Below are 23,217 nucleotides of genomic sequence, written 5' to 3'. Positions count from 1 at the left end.
GCATGATCAAAAGCATTAAGAGGTGCTGAGAAGTCCAATAATATTAGTTCTGAAAAACGTTTATGCTATCTGGTGATCAGGTAGTCACCAGCAACCCTGAGAATAGGCTCAAGGATATGATGGTAGCAGAAACCAGGTAATGGTGGACTAGTCATGAATGGAAAAGTAAGACAATAGGGTTCCAAGTTCAGTGTGGCCAACCCTTCCAAATGCCTGGCTGTGGAGGCAAGGAGAGAGAAAGAACAGTGTTGGGGAATACATTGTTGAAAGGTGTGTGTGTGTGTGTGTGTGCGCGCGCACGCGCACGCGCGCGTGCACCTGTGTGGTACAAATGATTACTATGCTCGACTGCAGACTGAAAGTGTGGATGTTCCAGTTCACTCTGAGGTGCCTCAGAAGAAAGGCCTGAAGATACACTTCTGAAAGGTCACTGCCATTGAAAACCCTCCAGAAAACAGGTGTACTCTGACACAAACAGTGTACACATGAGCATAAATATACTTGACAAACACTGGTTTTACTGGTGGTCGAGCCACGCCACTGTATTGCCCTTCTTGAACCGTGTCTTCTTGCCAAACTCTGGGAGCTGGGTCCTCAGATATTTTCTACTTTCAGAGTTGGCTTATTCTGTATGATTTAATCTGCTGCCCGTCTCTGGGCACATCTCTTTCATGAGTTGAATGATCCTTCCTTCCTCTCTTGGTATCTTACCGTGTCACATTCCTAATTTGACCATTGCTGACAACATCTCTTCCTGGGAGCCCTGGTGACACAGTGGGTCAAATGTAGGACTGCTAATTACAAGGTCAGCAGTTTGATACCACGAGCCACTGTCCAGAAGAAACATGAAACTTTCTAATCCTGAAAAGAGTTAGTCTCAAAAACTCACAGGGACAGTCCTCTGTCCTATGGTGTCACTCCAAGCGGGAGTCAACCATGGCCGTGAGCTTGGAGCTTGAGCCACATTTTCAAGAACGCTGGTGGTACAGTGGTTTAAGCATTAGGCTGCTAACTGGAAGGGTGGTTGTTTGAACCCACCAGCTGCTCTGAAGGAGAAAGATGAGGCGGTCTGCTTCCAAAAAGATGTGTAGCCTCATAAACTCAACGGGACAGTTTTGCTCTGTCTGAGAGGGTTACCTTGATGTCTGTGACTTGGGCCACCTCCTCAGTGGACGGCTCATAGCAACCATGCTCTGCAACATGGAGGCTTATTCAGCTCACCTAATTTTCCTAGTTGCCTATAGCATCACTTTAGTTCACTACACCAACTATGTAGAACGTCCACGTAGGACAATTCACATTGTAATCCCTGCCTCGCTATTTTCTCCTGGAGAATCCTCCCCATGCTTCCCCTAGCTAATCTCCAGTTTTCCTTTGGTGCCAGCAAACTGTCATTAACATCCCCTAGGAGGCCTTCCCTCGATGATGTCTTTGATGTGGGTCCTTCTCTGTTTTCAATGTCATCTGTACATCCCTGCTACAATACCCGTTACACAGCAAGCTCACTGCTTGTTTCCTTGGCTGGCCTACCAATTAATTAGATGGGAAGTCAGGGCCCATGCACATTGTCCATACCTAGATAGTGCTTGGACCATACCAATATCAGATGCTGTTGATTTGATACCATATGTGTCAAATTTAATTGTTTTGGAAGCATTAAAAATATTTTTTTGAAATATGTCGTCCTTCTTCTAAGACTTCTGGATGTCACAAACATCCACATTTTGGATTAGCTGCTGAGTGTGTGAACCATTTGAACTACCTGGGGACTGCTACTCAGGGAGTACTAATTGGACTATAACTCAACCACCAAATTGATCCCACCAAGTTGGTTCCAACTCCTGAAGAAGGCATGTGTCACATGGCAGATCTGTGTTCCATGGGATTCTCAAGGCTGTGACTATTAGGAAAAGCTGGTCTTCACTGTTCATACCACCCAGGGATCCTCTGGCGATATAAAAAGAAAAAAACAAAAGAAAAACCAAACTCATGACTGTTGAGTCAATTCTGACTCATGGTGACAACTGCCTATGTTGTAGAGCAGAACTGATTTGCTTGGCTATTTGCCTGGTTCTGACATTTTAGAAGATTTTTAGACTTTTCTTTTGTGCTGCTGCCCAATGGGTTCAAACCACGAGTAAAATATCTTGGTAGCACCCAGAAACTCTCATGGACCCCAAGTCTGTTCTGATTGGGGTCCAAGAGTCATTGAGTCCCTTCTGATTCACAGTGACTGTATACAGGGCAGCAGAACGCAACCTGTGGGTCATGAGCCCTTTGGGGATTGAATGGCCCTTTCACAGGGTGCTCGATTCATAACAGTAACAAAATTACAGTTATGAAGCAGCAACAAAAGTAATTTTACGGTTGGGGGGGGGGCGGGTCACCACAACATGAGGAACTCCATTAAAGAGTTGTAGCATTAGGAAGGTTGAGAACCACTGGTATAGGGCATCTGAGACTGTAAATCTTTATAGGAGCAGACAGCCTCATCTTTCTCCCTTGGAACAACTTGAGGATTTGAACCACCACCTTTGTGGTAAGCAATCTACTGTCTAACTCGCTGTGTCACCAGGTCTCATAGGAGTGCTTAAGAACAAATTTTGAACCAGCAAATGAATGAATGCTGCAGCTATATCTTTTAATTTGTTCTATGGAGTTTCTCCCCCCGCCCCATTCCTATTATTGTTTTGTCTGCAATTCCATTCAGAGAGAGTGTTATTTGTTTTGTTTAACTTATTTAATTTTGTTTTTATGGAAAAGGACCAAGGAGTGAAAAACACTTCCCTTTGTATTTGTTTTGTGTAATAGATAATAACCAACAAAAGGGAAGAATAAACCACTTCAGAAATATGGTAAAAATCCACTAGTTCGGATGACAAAAATCCTGCATTTTCCTACTATACATAAAAACTCTCAATTTGAGGGAGAGAGGGATCAGACTTCAATCTGGTGCGTCAAGACATGAATGCAACATACCAGCATGAAGCAGTGAACCAATAGAGAGGCTTCAGGGATGGCCTCAATCCCAGCCACGGGGACACTCCCCCCACCCAGAAGAATGCACTACAGAGAACAGCATTGAAGCTACAGCTTAGGGAGAGGGGCGAGTCTGATCAGACCACAAGGGAGCAAGCAAAGAGAGAAGGAGAGAGAGTGGAACACATCCTGGCCCACCAAGCCCCGAGAGGATGATATTCCTGCTTGGAGCAGCCAATGCACAGAGAAGACAATAGGGCCCGCCCCACCACAAGACACAACATGACTCACTGACTCTTAGCACTATGGGGGACAATACTAGAGACAGTGCAGGAGCAGTGCTTGATCTGACCCCACCACACTGGGGCAAAACACTAAGGGCGTGCAACAGAACAGAAAGGGGAGCAAAGCAATGAAGTCCCTGAGGAATAACTAAAAGAGACTTTGGGACCAGGCATGCCACCCCATCAGACTTGACTGGAAAAACACTCATAAAGGTCTACAAACAGATCTGGAACTATTTCTAGGCTTTCATTTTTTGTTGTTGTTTTGTTTTGCTGTTGTGCTTCTTATTGTTTTTGCATGTCTATCTAGATAAGATAGGTGGGATAAACAATACGGAGAAGAAACCAATGGAACAGATGGTTCTGGGAGGGGAGAAAGGAGATGGGGGAAACACAGGGGAGCCAACAAACCTAGGGACAAGGGAACAACAAGAGATCTAAAATCAATGGTGAGGAGGGTGTAGGAGGCTTGTTAGATCTTTATCAAGTGCAATGTATCTGAGAGGAATTATTGAAACCCGAATGGAGGTTGAACATGATAGTGAGACAAGAGGAGAGTAAAAGGAAATAGAGGAAAGAACTAGGAGCCAAAGGACATTTATAGTGGTCTAAATACAGGCCTGTATGTATAGAAATATATTTATACGTAACTATGGGGAAATAGATCTATGTACATATGTTATGTATTAAGGTAGCAGACAGACATTGGGCCTCTACTCAAGTACTCCTTCAATGCAAAAACATTTTGTTCTAATAACCCGGAATTCTGTGATGCTCACCTTCCCTGTCATGATCACTGAAGATAAAGCCGGTTCATAAGCAAATGTGGTGAACAAAGCTGATGATGCCTGACTATCAACAGAGATAGCATCTGGGCTTTTAAAGCAACCATCTAGCTGAGAAGCAACAAAGCCCACATGGAAGAAGCACACCAGCCTGTGTGATCATGAGGTGTTGACAGGATCAGGTATCAAACACCTAGAACCATAAATCTTATCAATGTGAATGAGGAGGAGGGTGGAGTAGAGACCCAAAACCCATCTGTAGATAATTGGACATCCTCTAACAGAAGGGTCACAATGAAAGACGAGCCATTAGGGTACAGTGTAGCATCGACAAAACATACAACTTTCTTCTCCCCCACTATCATAACCCCAATTGTACCTTACAAATTTGGATAGACCTAAGCATGTGCACTGGTACAGATAAGAGCTCAAAACACAGGAAATTTGGGACAGATAAACCTCTTAGGAACAATAATGACAGTAGAGATACTAGGAGGATAAGGAGAAGATGGGGGAGAAAGGGGAAGCTGATTATAATGATCAATATATAACCACCTCCCAGTGGGATGAACATCAGAAAAGTGGGTGAAGGGAGACAGTAGTCAGTGTATGACATGAGACATGAAAAAAAATAAGAATTTATAAATTATCAAGGGTTCATGAGAGAGGGAGGGTGGGGAAGGGGAAATGAGCTGATATCAAGGGTTCAAGTAGAAAGGAAATGTTTTAAACATGAGCATGGTAACAAATGTGCTTGACACAATGAATATATGCATGGATTATGATAAGAGTTGTAAGAGGCCCCAGTAAAATGATTAATAAAAAGAAAGAAAGAAAGAAAAGAACACTCAATTCTTTGAGTGTAAATTATCTTTTTAAATGAGTTGGATGACTGCGTGAAATATTGAAAACAAATTCTGCTCCAGGTAGCATTTCAGGAACGTTGATGAATATCTAGGTGTATGCTAATCACTAATCATTTCTATCCATTCACTAGAACAAACATCTCTCTCAAAAACCTCTGTTGGGGAATTATTTTTAAAATGTGATCCATGTTCTTCTTCAAGATATGCAAAGCCCTGTACTGACCATGAGCAGCTTTGTCTGAGACCAGAGGGCACCAATGAGTTGGATGTTTAAGTCATGCCTGTGAGCTCAACACACATGGCTGGTCCATGCCTGAACCTCTATTGTGCTCTCACTGCCTGGAAAACCCAGCCCATCTTTCATCAACTGTAGGTCATAGTGTTTCTCTCTGTTTGGCTTTCTCTGCAGTCTCTGGTTTGACTGCGTTTCAATGCCCTTCTGCACTATGATTCTATTAATCGTTCTGGACAGGAGTTGTGTCCTGCTCACTAAAATTGCACCAAACACAAGTCCAGGTACAGATCCATCCCTTTGGAAAGAGTCTATACAATAAAAGTTAACACAACCACCGAAACACTCTTTACTAGTTGGAATTGGTTTTCAACCTAACATCTCAGGATTAGTGAGATTGTACTGTATTAGTATTGTTGCTGTTAGCTACAGTAGACTTGCCCTTGGGGAATGGCCATCTTGTGCATTATAAAAGAAATGCTGCCTGCTCCTGCCTGATCCCCAGAGCCGAAGTGAACTGGACAACGTTCTGTTGTGATCTATGGGGTTTCCATTGACAGATTTTTAGAGGCAGATCACCTGGCCTTGCTCCCACTGTAATATTAAATTGTATCATCTACCCCATGGGATTTCTATAAGAGTTCAATGGAGCAATACCTGTAAAATTAATTGTCAAAGGAAAAAATGGTGGTAGTGATGTACATTTCTAGTATTGAACTAGGATTACACTAGTATTTAGTATTTCCTAATAGGCTTACTTTAAATGAAGGCCTTTTCATATTTTGATGTGCAAGAACATATTTTTATCTTGTTATAATAGCTGTGACTGAAAACTAAATCATTTCACAAGTACAGAAATGGAATTCTGCTTTAAATTCTAGCAAACCCACAGTAAAAAAATGTGGACTTGATATATTTTTCACTCATCAGGGTTTCTACTTCTGCCCTTCCTACAAAATGATGGAACTCCCAGTACATTTTATAGTACAGTTTGTAGTGATGGTGAATATCATCCTCCAGGTATAGTAAATTACCTTCTTGAAATTTATAAGTATCAGTAATATCTTGTATGCCATCTCCTCCAACTTGTTTGGTCACAATTAATTTCCCTGTGTGGGTGGAATCCACAGTTTCCACCACATGTGTGCCGTCTTTTTTCACTGTGATGTAGACAAGATCGCTGTTGACCTGAAAGCAACAGAAGAAGGTGTTACTCTTGCTAAATGCCCTTGTCTCCCAAACTCACAACTCTCAACATTGTAATCACCTAAACATCCCTTGAAGCAACCTCTTCAATCAAAATGCCTTCAACCGTAATAGATTCTTAGGGCAAAATTAGTTTTTTAAAAATATTCTCAAAGAGAATCTGATTTAGATTAATCATCAGATTTGAAAAATTAAAACCATGTAGGGCTGCCACCTATGATTATCAAGACATCAACCATTGATTCCCCCCTTTTTTTTCTTGCTGGAAATGCCTACCTCGTGGGAGCTGAAAGTGTCATGCCTATTATTTGCTTTCCTAGATGGATTTTAAGCTGCAGTAACCATGTGACCTACTTCTAGGAAAAAGAAGACATTGCTAGGTGCATTGTGGGCAGATTTTTATCCCTTGTGAAAGGTGAGAGGCACATGGGCCTGAGAATCCGCCCTCCCTTTTGTGCTTTCAGATGTTCTGTGAAGTGAAGTGATGCGTTTAGCTGCTGTAATCATCTCAGGAGAGTGCAGAGAAACATGACCGGCACATGGAAGATGGCAAAGCAGAAAGGTGAGAAGGGTTTGGGGTGTTGTATGCTGGTGATAAATGACTAAGCCAATGTTAGGATTATGAGAAAAATTAACTCCCACTGTTTCAGTCATTTCAATTCTGTTACTTGCAGCCGAAGGTATTTTAATTGGAATTATGATGATACTATCAGGCACAAGTCAGTTATTTTTTGGTAGTTTAGAAATGAAACCGTGCTCTTCTCCCATGGCACTGGGAAATAACATTTTGGAGGCAGGCTGGCTGATCTCTGAGTCAAGGTCTTGATGCCAAAGCCTTGTTTTATCATTTTACTTTCTATAGACAATGTCTAATGCGTACCTGAAAGCTGATACCAAGCGTCCTTTACGCTCTTCCTTACAGTCACCGTCTTGGGGGCTCTCCTTTTGGAATGGAAGTAGCTAGGAACCATGACCTTCACTGCGCCCGCTGAACACAGTCATCGATATAGTGTCTAAATATTCCCTATATCCTCTCTAAGCCCCAGTGTCCTCCTCTTTTAAGCAGAGAGTTGATAGTTCCTCACTCATAGGATGATAGGCAAATTTAATTGAAATGTATCCTGGTGAATGATTTTATATGTATAGCACATAGTAAATCATAAACAAATGCTTAAACTAACAATCCATCATTATATTAATAATTGTAATTATTCATAATAAGAGTTTTGCCAGACAGTTTTTAAGAATGAATGGTGAACCAATAGACACAAGTATTGTCCTTATAGGGTTTCTCCTCTAAGAGAGATGTTTGATGAAGTAGGTCTTGAGTGTGACACTAAGTGTACTACTTAAAAAAAAAGCTTTCAGATAATTCTAATGGACATGCAGGACTGAAATATACTACAAACATAGAGAGTAAGTCTATTCTGCAATACTATGGAGCTCTTGGACCGGTGGGACAGGGTTGATTAAAAAGTTACAGCCAAGTTGTAACTTAGAAAATGAGTAGGAGTTAATGAACTAAACCATGTATAGGGCGTTGTTGCACACAGAGATGGACAGGTACGAAGGATGCAAGGTGTGTGGAGAGGCACTGGATTAGATGCAAGAACTTAGGTTCTGGTCTTCGATGCGCAATTTTAGAAATAATGTTAACTCTCTCTGATCTGCAAATTTTGCTCCAGTAAAATGAACATGATTATATACTTGTTCTGCCTATTTCATTGGAACATTTTCAGAACTAAATAGAAGAGGATCTTTGTGAAAATGACTTGCAAACTTCAATGTTCAGTAAAATGTAATGGCTATTATTAGGTAGCGAGGAAACCAGATGGTAGATACCCACATTTTAAGGTTGAGGCTAAAGTAAGCAACTTTGTATTACTTTTCCCAAGAATGTTCTGAATTTATTTAAGTTTGGCCTCTGCTAAGGAGAAAGCAAACACTCTCATTGAATAGTCATAGTATTTCAGTGACTTTTTAGTTTAAATCTCACAACAGCAACCCATCGAGGCATGCATTACGAGCCCCATCTTACAGATGAACAGACAAGCATACCATAGATCAGTGAGGTCAAGTACAAGTCCAAACCCTGGGCTGGTTCATACTTCATTTCCTTTATCCTCACACCTCACTGACCCTCCCACATCAATCATGGACCATGAGCACCAGCTGAACTTAGGTGGTCAGATGGCCCTACACCTAAGATGCTCAGGTGTTTGAGGAGTGGTCAGTGGAGACTCCATCTCTCAGGTAGACTCCCCATAGTCGACTGTTGATAGCTGTATGAGAAAGGCTAATATGGATGAAATCAGGATGATGGGAGACAGAGAAGACACCCAAGAACAACTATAATTTCAGGGACAAAAATATTTATTTAAAAAAAATTGGCATTGCTTCTGGAGTAGACCAGCAAGTACAGGCAGCTACCTCCTACATTTGGGAATTCTGCCAATAGTAAAACTCTAATGAACCCTTATTATAGCTTATGATTTTCTAAGAAGACATGCTATATAAGAAAGTACCTAAGAGCCTTGTTCCCCTTGAACATGGCTTAGGAAATGTGCGTGGGCTAAAATTTCAGACTAATCCAACAACACAGGAAAGGAGACTAACGTTTATGGGATAGTTTTTGATTCATGTGTTGGGGATGGGGGTGGAGAAGATGCTCTAAGTGACATCAACATGCTTTCTTTTTAGCCAGGATCTCCATCAAGGATTTCAATAAAATGTCAGTGCTCTCCGCTCTCTGACCCACACCTAGGACCAATGGAATCACTACAGTAGAATAGTAGAGTATGCAGAGCAAGAATATTGAATTTAGACAAGTCACAGAATTTTTTTTTGCTTGGAAGTCACTGAATCTTTGAGAGCCTGAGTTTAATAAGTGTTTTCCTTGCTGGGTTGGTATAGTCCTTGAGTGGTGCGAGCCATTAAATTGCTTGCTTCCTAACCAAAAGGTTAGGGGCTCAACTGCATTCGGAAGTGCCTTAGAAAAAAGGTCTGATCTATTTTCAAAATCCAGTCACTGAAAACTCTATGGATTAGTTCTACTCTAACACACATGAGGTCCCCACGGGTCAGTGGCACTCTTTTTCCTTTTTTGCTGGACTAAGAGCTAGGTTTGCACTCATTGCTTCTTTTTGTTTGTTTGCTTATTTTTGAATGAGTCAATTGACTAGTTTAGATCGGAATAGGATCTACTAAAAATGGTCCAATATCTAATGAGTGGTACTATAAGTCAGTGGTTCTCAATCTTCCTAATGCCGCGACCCTTTCACACACTTTCTCATGTTGTGGTGACCTCCCAAAACATGGATTGTGATAAGAGTTGTATGACCCCCTATAAAATGATTTATTAAATTTAAAAAAAAGTGAAGGGGTGGGTTTTACCCTGTCAATCAGGTCCCAGTTTGATGACATCATTTGGAGGCTCAAGGAGATAATAGCTCTCTGGAGATGGGACACTCCCTCCCTTCCTGGGAGACATTCCTGTTCACTAGCCACATGGAGCTACACTGATAGAGCCAGAGCCCTGGAGCTGGGGGAGCCATGTGGAGAGCTACACCAGCGCAAAGATGCTTCCACTGCCACTGGACCCACAAGACTTTCCACCCACTGACCTGTGATCTTCCTGCACTCAGCATCATTGCATGTGTTGTGTTGAGTCTTAAGAGGAATTTACACCGGGATGGGACATATGGGCTAATATTGGCAATATGGACTTGATCTGGACTGGGCTGGGATGTTTTCTTAATATACAATTACTCTTTATATAAAGCTCTTTCTTATACACACACACAATAGTAATCTAGCAAAAAATATTTTCGCTGCTACTTCATAACTGTAATTTTGCTACTGCCACTGTGAAAGGGTCCTCCGACCCCCCACAGGGGGTCGTGACCCATAGATTGAAAACTGCTGTCCTAAATAAACTACAAAGTTGGGTTGGGAAAGAAGAGTCTACAGAGAAGTAGACACATAGGTTCTACACAGATTACTACTGGCCTGGGGCTGGCGATGGCACAGCTTCTGGAGCAATAGTGTGGGTATTGTGCCCTTCGTCACTGTAACTGCAAAAATTATGTCAGTGTCAGGGGATTGAAGGCAAGAAAGAGTGCATGTGTGTATATGTCCACATGAATATTGTGCATGTGCATATCTCATGTGCATATGTGTACGCATGTGCTCATTGTACTATTCACGAATGCGTGTATACATAATCGTGTGCACACATGTAAATGCATTTGCATGTGTTACATGTTTAGTGCATATTCTTGCGTGTGTGTGCTCACACGTGTATGTACTACATGTATGTGCATGCATGCATGTATTAGCATGAACGTTTTGCGGGGAGGTGAAGAGAAATGAAAGTAGTATTCATAAAAAGCTAAGACAAAGCATCGGGAACATTCAGAAGGCAACTCCAGACACTTAGACCATTTGCCTCTCTTCAGAAGTCCTAGAAAGCCATAATCTGGTGAAAGAAAAGGCAGATGGATCTGGAAAACTAGAGGAATCCATCACAACATTGGACCTTGATGGAGAACCAGGCTTTAAACCCTGAAAGAAAATTTAGAACTAAGAAGAGTCAATTTCCAGAATGAAGGATGGGCTCAAGGGGACAGAAGATAAGACTCTTTCTATGCATAACTCTTACATTCTAGGATTTTATTTTCACTCAAGGGGACCAGAGTCCCGAAATAAGCAAAACATCAGTCATCAAACATACTTCTTGATCTGGCCCAGACATGAGCAAAGACTGAATGAGAAAGTGAACATGCGGAGAAGCAAGGAGTGGCCACTGCTCCAGACGAGCCTGGAGCAGTGAGCAATGGCTGCCTTACACAGCAAGGAGAGGAGAGGAACGTCATCTGAAACCGGAGCGATGCAGATCACCATTGAAGTCAAATACTATGTTCCTCATGGGATTCTACTTTAGGCTGCCTTGGGAACAGACGCCTCATAGAGTTTCCAACAGCTTGAATGGATCGTACAAATGGCTCAGCCCTAAAGCTCAGCCTGGGCTTCAGCAACAAATCAGACATCCTGAGATCGGTCTCTATGGAGGACGAAGAGGAGTAATTATGATCTGCAATTGCTGCGGACATTCATAACACCCAGATCTCTATTTAATAATAGCAAAAACATTTACATGGATAGCTATTAAGCAATTCGCTCCTGGACGGAAGCTCCCCCTTTCTCTTTCTTAGTAGTAATAAGGCATAATGAAAATAGAAAAACAAGACTGTGAATTTTAGAGTATTTTTTTTTCCATTCAGAGGCTCTCATTGCATCATAAACTTTAAGATGGCACCTCAAGAGGTTTGTATCAATCCCCGAATCCCAAAGGGAAATCCAGGGATACAATTCCAACCATAATATGCCTATTCTCCCCAGGGTTCCAGAAACTTTAATAGTCGATCCTATCGAGGGAGCCTTATTCTTTCTTTGGTGTGTTTCAACGTTCTGATGTTGTCCATCTTAGGATCTGTGCTCATTTTACTTCCTAACATTTCCCATGCCTGCCTCCTCCTTTCACCGCTGTTGCCATTTGTTTGGTTCAGGCCTCTGTCTTCTAGCTGGTCTCCCTACCTCCAAGTGGAATTCCCGTCTAATCCATGAACCAGAAGGCTGCTAGTGGTGTAGGATCTGGTTGACATCGTGCTTGTTGATGATGTCCACCTTTTCCTCAGACCTCCCCCAGCAGGATCCCTGGTGTACAGTGGGTTCAATGTTGGGTTGTTGGCTGCAAGCTTTATGCTTTAAACCAGCCATCTGCTGCCATAAAGATTTATAGTCTTGGAAATCCTAAGGAGCAGGTCTACTCTGCCCTAAAGGATTGCTTGAATTGGAATTGACATAACAGGAGTAGGTGGCTGTCCCTTCAGTCTTCATCTCTGACATTCCTGATTGTATATCTGCTAATCCATCTGCCTGCACAGCTTTCCATTTCTCACAACCACCATTCAACATTCGTCTGAACACAGAGCCCTTCTGTTCAACATGCCTTCCCTCCTATGGCTTCTTTCTAACCCCATAGTCCACAGAACTACTAGGAATCCTTTAAGAACCAAAGCCCATTTGTAAGCCACTGGACATCTCTTTACAGAAGGGTCTCGGGGAGGAGACAAGCCAGTTAGGGTGCGATGTAGCAATGATGAAATATATAACTTTCATCTAGTTCCCAAATGCTTCCTCTCCCCACCCCCACTATCATGATCCCAATTCTATCTTACAAATATGTCTAGACCAGAGGATGCACACTGGTACACATAAGAACTGGAAAATACAAGGAATCCAGGGCGGATGATCCCTTCAGGACCAGTGGTGTGAGTGATACAGGGAGGGTTGAGGGAGGGTGGGTTGGAATGGGGGAACCAATTACAAAGGTCTACATATAACCTCCTCCCTGGGGATAGATCACAGAAAAGTGGGTAAAGAGAGACATCAGACAGGGCAAGATATGACAAAATAGCCATTTTTAAATTATCAAGGGTTCATGAGGGAGGCAGGAGAAAAATGAGGAGCTGATGCCAGGGGCTTAGGTGGAGAGAAAATTTTTTGAGAATGATGAGGGCAATGAATGCACAAATGTGCTTTACACAATTGATGTACTTATGGATTGTGATAAGAGATGTATGAGCCCTTAATAAAACAATAAAAATAAATTAAAGGAAATTAAAAATACCAATTCTTTACAGACACCAATTCTTCAGCACAACCAGGAGATACTTCTGGGAAACGAGTTTTTTAAAACCCTATGGAGCCAATTCTACTCTGACACACATGGGGTCACCATGAGTGGGACTCGACGTGATGACAACCACGTTTTCCTCACTGCCTGAGTTTTATTTTGATATCTTATTACATTTATTATTTCTTAGCCATTTTATTGTGAAAATGCTATTTAATTTCTCTGGGTATCAATGTCCTTTTCTGTAAAATTTGAATAATTATAATTCATGCATATATCCATATGATACCCATTTTAAACCGAGCTTTGCATGGTCGGCAGTTCAAAACCACGAGCATCTCTGAGGGGCAAAGACTTGGGTTTCTACTCCTGTAAACAGTTACAGTCTCAGACACTCAAAGGGGGTTGCCATGAGTCAGCATGGACTCACTGGCAGTGAGTGAACAGTCGGTGATGTGATTACACGGTATGAGCTTAGTGCAGGGCAGGTGTAGTTTCAGTGTGTTTAGTTGTCCAACTATAGCTGGGTAAGTCCTGTGTCTCAAACTTTCCTATTAACAGCCCCCCAACCCACTCCTCAAACTTCTCAGCCTGCTTCTTTACCTGATACCATTTACATTTCATTGGACTGTCAGAACTCTCTTTGGAGTCTTTTTAATGTTCTCCTCTTTGTCCAGCTGGTGGTCTCAAAACCCAAACCACCAGCTACTCCACAGGTGAAAGAGGAAGATTTCTACTCCAGTGAAGGTTTACAGCCTCGGAATCCCACCAGAGCTGTTCTACATTGTCTTACAGGATCCCGGAGATTTGGAATGGACTCAATGGCAGTGATTCTGCCTTGTCTCCTTCTGGCCTCCAGTGTCAGTTCTTCCATGATTTCAGACTTGTCCCTTCCCCTTTCCCCTTTGCTCTGGCAGGCCTGCTCGGCTTTTCTAGTGATGGCAGGAAATACGTGGCAGTGCCTCGTCCAAGATCATGGCGATTGTGCTGGGGGGTTGTATCCCACGGATGCCTGGATCAGTCCCAGGGTGAAATGGTATACACGGACATTCCAATTCCTGATGCTCCCCATTAATTTTCAGTCAAATGATTAATTTAATTACCTTATTGCTTAGGCCATTTGCTATTTTATGGAGAGAACTGAGCGAGGGTTAGGAAATCATTGCTTTTGTGTAAAAAAAACAGAAAAGGGTAAGTCCCAAGTGCACTTAGCAATGAAGAGCCAGAAAGTTGGAATGATGCCTAGTTAGTGAACTTTGTAAACAAGGAGCAGACACCATGTACCTGGGAAATGTCGAGAGAACAACTCAGCAGCAGCGTCTTTCACGTGTTGGGATTGCAGAGGAAAACAGTTTTCTCCTCCTGTTTTTCACTCACCTCGGCAAACACAAAGGGCGCGTCAAACTGGAAGCAAACATGGCCATGCTTGATGGCTTGAACAGAAGCAGGGCCGCACCGGTACATCCCTATGGCACAACAGAGGGGGAAGGGCATGACTTGGCAGTATCCAGTTAGGTTGGACCCAGTTCAGTTCATAGGACTTAGGGATGGCTCTTTAGAGACTAACTTTTCACAATTTCCTCAACGACTTAGCCCACAATCTCCTTATGACTGGAGAGGGCAGAAAGCCAGAAGGGTTCTTTTAAGAGAGTTTGGTTGGAAATGCTTCCTCAAACTAAAATGTGAAACCATATTAAAGAAATATAAAGGGCAATACTGTCTTCACCTTTTTAGTCACCAACAAACAGACACCCCGGTGTATTTTTGCCCGGCTGTTGCCTTACGCAGTGCTTATCTCATATTTGCAGTAAGTATCGAAAACATTGGAAGTGTTGATGCATCCTCAGTAATATTATGGTTGTATGCTTATTTTTGTCTTTTATCTTTGGTGATTGTGGTTCACTCTAGCCACAACTGAGGTCAAATTTAACTGGAGAATGGCATCAACCACATATTGACCAATGCCCAACCTAAATTCAGAAAGCCAGCAGCTACATGTTAACTTGGCTAGCCTTCTTCAGACTTTATCTTTACTTGATAAGAGATTAGCTGTTGTTTTTGTCATTTCTATGACTAGCTAAGTTATAATCCAGAATGCCAGCAGTAGTGAAATTTCTCTCCTAAAATCCAGTATGATAATAAGGTTCCATTGAGAATATGTATTGCATGTTTATGCCTGCCAGTGATATGTGAGTATGCCTATGGTTGAAATACTTGGCTGCTAACTGAAAGATTGAAGGTTTGCGTCCCCCCAGAAGCACCTTAGAGGAAGGGCTTGGCTTTCTACTTTAGAACATCAGACATTGAACAAGTATTGGAGCACAGTTCTATGCAGATTCACATGGGGACTCCAAGAGTCGGAATCAAATAAATAGTAATTGGTTTCTGCGTTTGTCTGTCTCTGCAGCCACATCGATAAATTAGATCAATACCTGAGCCTATAAATATAATTATGTCCCCAGCACACAGATTTTTTTCATCATATTAATCAGAAATGGAAGCCTATGATCTGATTTTATAAAAATCTGGGAGAGCTGCTACTGTTTCCTTTAGTTGGCAAGTTAGCAGACAACCGCATGCTTAAAGTTTGAAATAAAGCAGATTTGGGGGAAGCAGAGTTTAAGAAACAATCTGCAACTATTTTTTTGAGTTCCTTATATTTCCTATTCCCTTATAAAGTACTGCTGTGTAGCTGGAAGGGCTAAAGTACTTTAGAGGATAGTGAAAATGCTTGCATAGGTTTTTTTCTCTTGTCTTCACAACTGCTTAGCAAAGCAAGGGTAGATAATTAAATATGTTAAATCTTGCATTCTAATAGTTATAAAATAATCAGGATGAAGCTGACCATTGGAAAGAACTTAAATTTGACTGGCAGGGATCACATACTGTTTGTATACCCTGAAAGCACACCTCTGATATTGACGTGCAATAGAAGTGTTTTCCACGTGCCACATATTACCATAAAGGCAGCGTCATAATCAGCAGTGGAGCGGTTAGACTTACCATCGCTGTTCTCCTGGGGAGTGCTGTCCACAGCTTGCCAGCCACCAAATCCAACAGGAAGGTCAGGCCGTGTCATCCAGGCCTCGTTCCAGCAGTGGTAGTTCCTTAGGAAAACACAACCGGCCGCGAGGTTAAGCTGCCCATCACAGTCAGTATTTCAAGACCTCAGCCAGTCAAGCACAATTCTGGGGCCATCTTCTCTAGAGATTATTGGAATGTATTCAGGTAGTTTGGAGTTTCTGGAGACATACTGAGAAAGCAGACGAGTTTGCTGGCAAACCCCTCTCCATTGGTGCACCTTAGGGACAGTCCTAGGTTGGACGTTACTTTTCTCCTATGGCTATCGATTTCATTTTCTTATTTGTTTTCTTCATCATTTCATTGTGTGGTTCTTACAAGTCTTAGAACAATTCAGTTGTATTAAGCACTGTTGTATATACATGGATATCAACATTTTCTTTCTACTTGAGCCCTTGTTATCAGCACCTCCCTTTTCCCTTCCTTCCCCCGCCCTCACACCCTCGTGAATCCTTGATCAATTATACATTATTATTGTCATTTTGTATCTTACACTGTCTATTGTCGCCCTTTATCCACATTTCTGGTATTCGTTCCCTGGAGGGAGTGGCTATATCAAACACCATGATGGTTCCCCCTTTCTCCCCCTTCCCCTTGCCCGGACCATCTCCCTACCCTCGTGATATCGCTACTCCCACTACTGTTCCTGAGGGTTTTCTCTGTCCTTAACTCCATGTGTTGAGAGCTCTTATCTGTCCTGATGTGTGTACTCCGGTCTAACCAGATTTGTAAGGTAGAACTGGGTCATAGTAGTGGGGGGGGGGGGGGGAGGGAGAAAGCATTCATGAACTAGAGGAATGCTGTGTGTTTCATCAGTGCTATCCTGTCTCCTGGTTGAATCGTGCCTTCCTTGTAACCATTCTGGGGGCGGGGGAGATCCAATTGTTTACAGAAGGGCTTTTGGGTATCCACTCTAACCACCCTCTTTCATATTGATATAATTGTTTGAGATCTTTTGATTCCTAATGTCTGATCCCAGCAACACGTCATGATCACACAAGCTGGTGCGCTTCTTTCATGTGGACTTATTTGCTTCCCTACTAGATGGCCACTTGTGAAACTTCAAGCTTTTAAGACCCCAGATGCTATATCTTTTTATAGCTGGGCACAATTGCTTTCTCCACCACATCTGCTTATTCATCCATTTTGTCTTCAGCAATCATGTTGGGAAGGTATCAAAGAGTTCCATTTGGAGGCCTTGAGTAGAGGCCCAAAGTCTGTCTGCTATCGTAATGCATTGACCTATATCCCTTTCATTACAAATTAATTAATTTATATATATACATGCCTAAAGATATACCTCCACAAATAGCTTTTGCTTCCTACTTCTTTCCTCTATTTCCTTTCACCTTCCTCCTGTCCCACTATCATGCTCCCCTCTCAGTAATTTCTCTCGGATTCATTGCACTTGATCAACCCCCAGCAGGCATTATAGACCCTATTTGTCATCAACTTTAGATTTCTTGTTATTCCCTTATCCCTGAGTTTGTTGTATTCCTGCTCACCCTCCCCGCTCCCTTCTCATTCGCCTTAGGTCCCATTGTTTTCTCCACAGGATTGCTTGTTCTGTGTATCTTAGATAGATACACAGAGCAAATGGGAAAAAAAAGAACAAAACAAAACCAAAACATGATAGACTGTTCCAAGTCTGTCTGCTGACTCTTATGGGAGTTTTTCAATTGGGTCAGATGAGGTCCCAACCCCTGAGCCCCAGTCAGAATTCTATTTTCTGGATTCCATGGGGACTTGGTTATTTTTCTATCCTTGCTGTCCTGTTGCACTCACTTTGTGTTCCCCCCCTGCTGAGTGTGGGGCAGAACAGGCATCCTTTCTGCACAGTGTCTCCAATGCTGTCCCCCTTAGTGCTATGGGCCAGTGAGGGAATGTCAGGTCTCATGGTGGGGCCGGCCCTATGATCCTCTCTGTACATTGGCTGCTCTGAGCAGGGATGTCGTCCTTGGGGCCTGGTGGGCCATGATGAAGCCCACTTTCTTACTATCTCTCTTTCCCTGTTAGTTTGCACCTTGGTCTGGCAGACCTGTCACTCTCCCTGGGCTGCATCTCCAGTGCTGTCCTCTGTATTACTTTTTTTCTGGGGAGGGGGTCAACATAGCTCATGCTGGTATGTTGCCCACAAGGCTTAGTGCTCTGGGATAGGGTCTGGTCCCTCTCTCCCTCTCCTGTGGAGACATGAACAGGACCCTCCCCGTGGGTGTATTAGTGTCCTGTTTCCCCATCAACATGGCTAGTTATTTCAAGAACACCTGGTGACATTTTAATATGTGCATTGTGAATTAAAAAGCTTTGATGTTTAAGTGGTTTTTAATCGTGATTTTTGGTGAGCATATACGAAGCAAGTTACTTTCTCGTTCAACATTTTATATGAATTTTGTTTCATGACATTGGCTGCAATCCTCACACTAGACCAACGCTCTTCCCACTTCCTCCCTGCGCTCTCCATTTCTAGTCATCCTTTTTCTTGTTCTTTTCCACCTGCTGGGTCTCATTTTGGAGACTATGCTGCCCTTTTGATTTTTTATGGTTTAATGTTCTGAGTAGTATGTTTCTCTGTGGCGTTATTGTTTACTATATAGGCCTATACAGGAACCTGGGTGGCACTGTGGGCTAAGCCTGATAACGAGATTGGTGGAGCACTCTCACTAGGTGTTGCACAGGAGAATGATGAGTCTGTCTGTTCCCACATGATTTATAATTTTGGAAACTGTATGTTGGGATCACTATGGGTTGGAATCAACTTGATAGAAGTGGGTATTATTTGGCTAACAGTGAATCCCCTGAGGGAGCTAGTTTTCAGTTTTAGGTTTGATGTCTAAGGGCCATAGTCTTAGGAGTTTTCCAATAAGTAAGGTATTTTTTATGATTTTCAATTTTTCTATATTTTCCACTTATTCTGCCCAGTACCTTTTATAGTGAGTCTGATCAGAGTGGTCATTAATGATAGCTGGGTATCACTTATTTACGCTGACCTCAGGGTAGTGGAAGCTCTTGTTCATGTTGTCCATTATTCCTTTGGACCAATTGTTTTCTTGAGTTTGTAATTTTCTTCACTCTTCTTTGCACCAGACAGGGAGGGAGAGACCCATCACAGATGGCTAATTACTCATCAGGGTTTAAGGCACTGGTTACTATTCGTCAAAGTACAATTTAGAACATTGTTTTGGCAGTCTACATTATGTCAATTGACCTTGCTGTCCCTTGAGACTCTGGCTCAGTGTCCCCCAAACTTCATTCAGTCAAGGAGTTTGACTATGACTAAGATGTTTCCTAAAATTTGCCCCCTGCATGTTCGATTATATTCATAGATATATGAAGGAGCTTTGAAAAGTTCATAGAAAATTTTCAATCATTTAAAATTCTATTTTTCCATCAATTTTCTGAAGCCTCCTTGTACTTACAAGGCATAAAAGTACATATGTAGAATCATCCTCTGCCATACGTACATTTGGACATACTCCTTTTCACATTATTGCATCTGTTTTACCTACATATCTGCTCATCGATTATTGGTGTCATTGCAGACGGGTGCATGGAATAGTATTGACCTCTGTTGTCTTTTAGCGTCATGCAACTCCAAATGTTTCTCTTTATTTTAGAGAGATTGCTAGGTATATGGTATTTCTACTTCCAACTTTTTAAGGCAATACCATACAATTTCCCTCAGTAGTACTACCATTTTAGAAACACACCAGCATATTTGAAGAAACTAATCTTTCGACACATTTTTAAGTAGCAGTTTTCTTTCACTTAAAAAAATATTGCTATTAATGGTGGAGTGAGAGGCTACTTTATTGTTGTTTTATTTTCATATCTCCACTAGCTCCTGGACCACTTGTGTATTTCTTTGTGCTTTGCAGTGATTCTGGAAGCTCTATCAGGAGCATTTCAAATGGAAGTAGGGTCACTTGTGGTGAACAGGTTTCAGCAGAGCAGGAAGAGGTCATACCTTTCAGAGGAATTCCCCCCCACCAAACCTTAAGAACAGAGTAAAAACATTGTTAGATACTGGAAATCTCATGGAAAGAGGCAAAACAATGGCAAAGATTGCCTGTGAAGATGGGCCCCTTGGGTCCACAGGAACTCTAAGGATGACTGAAGAAGAGCTGCCTTCTCAAAGTAGAATTGCCCATAAGAGCATAGACTAAAGGTTGCAGGAGTAAAGCCTCTAGTTTATTGACTGGTGGAGCATGCCTCAATGAGAAGCAGCTGAAAATATCAATTAATAATTGAAACCTGAAGTGTATAAAATATTAATCTAGGAAAATTAGAATATTTAAAAATATATATGGATTGTAACAGGAACTGTAAGAGTCCCCCAAAAATGATTAAAAGAAAGAAAGAAAATGAAGCAAAACCCTTACCTCACCCCATACACACACAAAAAAATTCGAGGTGGATCATAGACCTGGAGGTAAAATCCCAATGAGAAAACTGGGGCAAATTTTGCTACAGGGAATGTATGGGCTATCAGAAATAAGGAATGATACACACACAGAGGAAGCTGAAATTAATGAGTTGGACATACTAAAGATAACACACCTTGTTCATTGAGAGACTTCATCAAGACAGTAATAAGAGAATCCAGAGACTGGGAAAAGATACTTAGCAATGGCAATTATATATCAGACAAAGAGCTTATTGCTAAAATCTACAAAACTCTGCAAGCTTAGAATAAGAAACAAGTGAATTTCCCACTGAGGAGGTGGGCAAAAGACCTGAGCAGAAGATTCATAAGTGAGGAAACACAAATGGCCAATAAACATATGAGAAAATGTTCCTGATCATTATCCATCTGGGAAATGCAGATTCATCCAATGATCCAATACCACCTAACACCCTCAGAGATAGCCCAATTCAAAAAAAAAAAAAAACAGAAAGCAACAAATGTTGGAGGGGGTGTGGTGTCATGGGAACTCTCATCCACTGCTGATGGTCTTGTAGAGACATATAACTGCTGTGGAAAGTGATTTTATGACACCTAAAACAAATGAAAATTGGGTTACCTTACGATCCAGCAATACCCCTACTGAGTATATCCCCAGAAAAGGTAAGAACCAGACCATGACCAGGCATCTGTGTTCCAATATTCATAGCAGCACATCTGTGTTCCAATATTCCAATATTCACAATCGCAAAGAATTGGAAACAGCCGAAATTTCCACCAACAGATGAATGGATTAAAAAAAACTGTGGTGTATATACACACTATGATCTATTATACATCTCGAAAAAGCAGCATTGAAAACATGAAACATATCTCATCATGGAAAGAGTTGGAGGAAATTATGCTGAGTGAAGTTAGCCAAGCACAAAAGGACAAGTTCATCCACTGAAGTTAAGTTCAAACAGCAGTGAGTATAGAGGAAAATGAACATACCACGTAGTCTCTGGGCTAAGGACCACGTACTCTGGCTGGGGTCATACCAAACCCAAGGATGCACATGGCATCAACAATAAAAAGAAAGGAAAAAACGTGCAGAGAGCACTTGGGGTGAAAAACATCTTTTCCTCCTCCCTCATGCCTTTAAAGCTCACAGAGGGAGGAGGGAAGAAAAAGTTGTCATTTGGGAAGCACGGCATTAATCTACCCATGCAGAGGGTATGTTTATGTCTCCACAGGAAGGGGAGAAGGAGAGCAGATCTCATTCCAGTGCAGCAATCCTTGAGGGTGACGTACCTGCACGGAGCAGCCCACTAACAGAGAGGACTGCAAGTCTGGTCCCGCTCGAGTTATGATGTCCCCCTCCCGAGATGACAGTGCCACAAGGGACAGTACTGAAGCTACAGTCTGGGGAAAGTGGCTGTTCTGCCCTGTTCACATGGGAACAAACTAAAAGGGAGAGAGAGAGAGAGAGAGAGAGAGAGAGAGAGAGAGAGAGAGAGAGAGAGAGAGAGAGAGAGAGAGAACGAACCACATCATTCTGGCACACACGCAGGGGGTGATGTTCCTGTTGAGAGCAGCTAGTTCACAGAGAGGACAGCAGAGCTGGCCCCGAGTTCACAGCACTAGAGGACAGCAGAGCTGGCCCCGAGTTCACAGCACTAGAGGACAGCTCTGGAGATATAGTTGGGGGAGTGAAGCTGGTCTGATCTCCCACATGTGGGCAAACCAAGAGGGGCGTATAACAGATCAGCAATGGGCACAAAGCCATGAAGTCCCTGAGGAATCCGGAAGTAGATTTCTGACTTGGGAGGCAGCACTTGACACCTCATCTGAACTGGTTGGGGCATATTCACCAAGGTCAGCAGTTAGATGTAGAACTATTAATATGTGTGTTTTTTTTCTTTCTTTCTTGATGTCTAGCTATACAAGCAATCTCAAGGAGACATGAACCCAACATTCCGGGTGGACATGGGAGAGGGGGAGAATGGAACAGTGAGCCAATACTCCAGGTACAGGGGAATAGCAAGGGGTCTATAATTGATGGTGAGGAGGGTATAGGATCCCTAGTGATGTGTGATCAACTGAGATGTATCTTAGAGGAATTATTGAGAGCAAATGATGGATCAATATGATAGTGGGGCAAGAGGAAAGAAAAAAATAGAGGAAACAACAAGGAAATAAAAATTATATAAACATGGATATGTAAATATATAAAAATAGATATATTTGTCTATGTATGTATATATGTACACACATATAAGGAAGCAGATGGACTTTGGCCCTCTACTTAAATGCTACCTCAGTACAAGTGGGGTTTGTTTTAATATGACAATGTATGATACTCACCTTCCTGACACAATCTCTGAAGACAAAAAGAGTGTATAAGCAAATGTGGTGAAGAATGCTGATGGTGTCCAGCTATTGAAAGACTTAGCATCTGGGGTCTTAAAGGCTTGAAGCTAAACAAGTGGCCATCTAGCAAGGAATCAACAAAGCCCACATGGAAGAAGCATGCCAGCCTGGGTGATCATGAGATGTTGATGGAAATAGGTATCAGAAGTTCAAAAACAAGCAATCAAATTGATATGAAGGAGCATAGGCAAAGTGGAGACCCTAAGACATCCTGTTAGTTAATTGGACAGTCTCTCACAAAAGGGTCACATGGAAGGGATAATATATCCAGGG

General features: G+C 42.1%; 1 protein-coding gene across 1 annotated transcript in view; it reads right to left on the bottom strand.

Moving 5' to 3' along the window:
- F13A1 (coagulation factor XIII A chain) overlaps positions 1-23,217 on the bottom strand; it is a 295,105-nt gene that overhangs the window by 54,316 nt on the left and 217,572 nt on the right. The window contains exons 8-10 of the mRNA XM_075554127.1: positions 16,053-16,156; positions 14,427-14,515; positions 6,181-6,334 (exon numbers count right to left, since the gene is read on the bottom strand). Coding sequence (XP_075410242.1) covers positions 6,181-6,334; positions 14,427-14,515; positions 16,053-16,156 — 347 coding nt within the window. The remainder of the gene's footprint in view (positions 1-6,180; positions 6,335-14,426; positions 14,516-16,052; positions 16,157-23,217) is intronic.

The sequence above is a fragment of the Tenrec ecaudatus genome, chromosome 7, assembly GCF_050624435.1.
Source record: "Tenrec ecaudatus isolate mTenEca1 chromosome 7, mTenEca1.hap1, whole genome shotgun sequence".
In the NCBI taxonomy this organism is placed as follows: domain Eukaryota; kingdom Metazoa; phylum Chordata; class Mammalia; order Afrosoricida; family Tenrecidae; genus Tenrec; species Tenrec ecaudatus.
The sequence above is the reverse complement of the archived record's forward strand: the minus strand, read 5'-3'. Positions and strand labels throughout refer to the sequence as shown.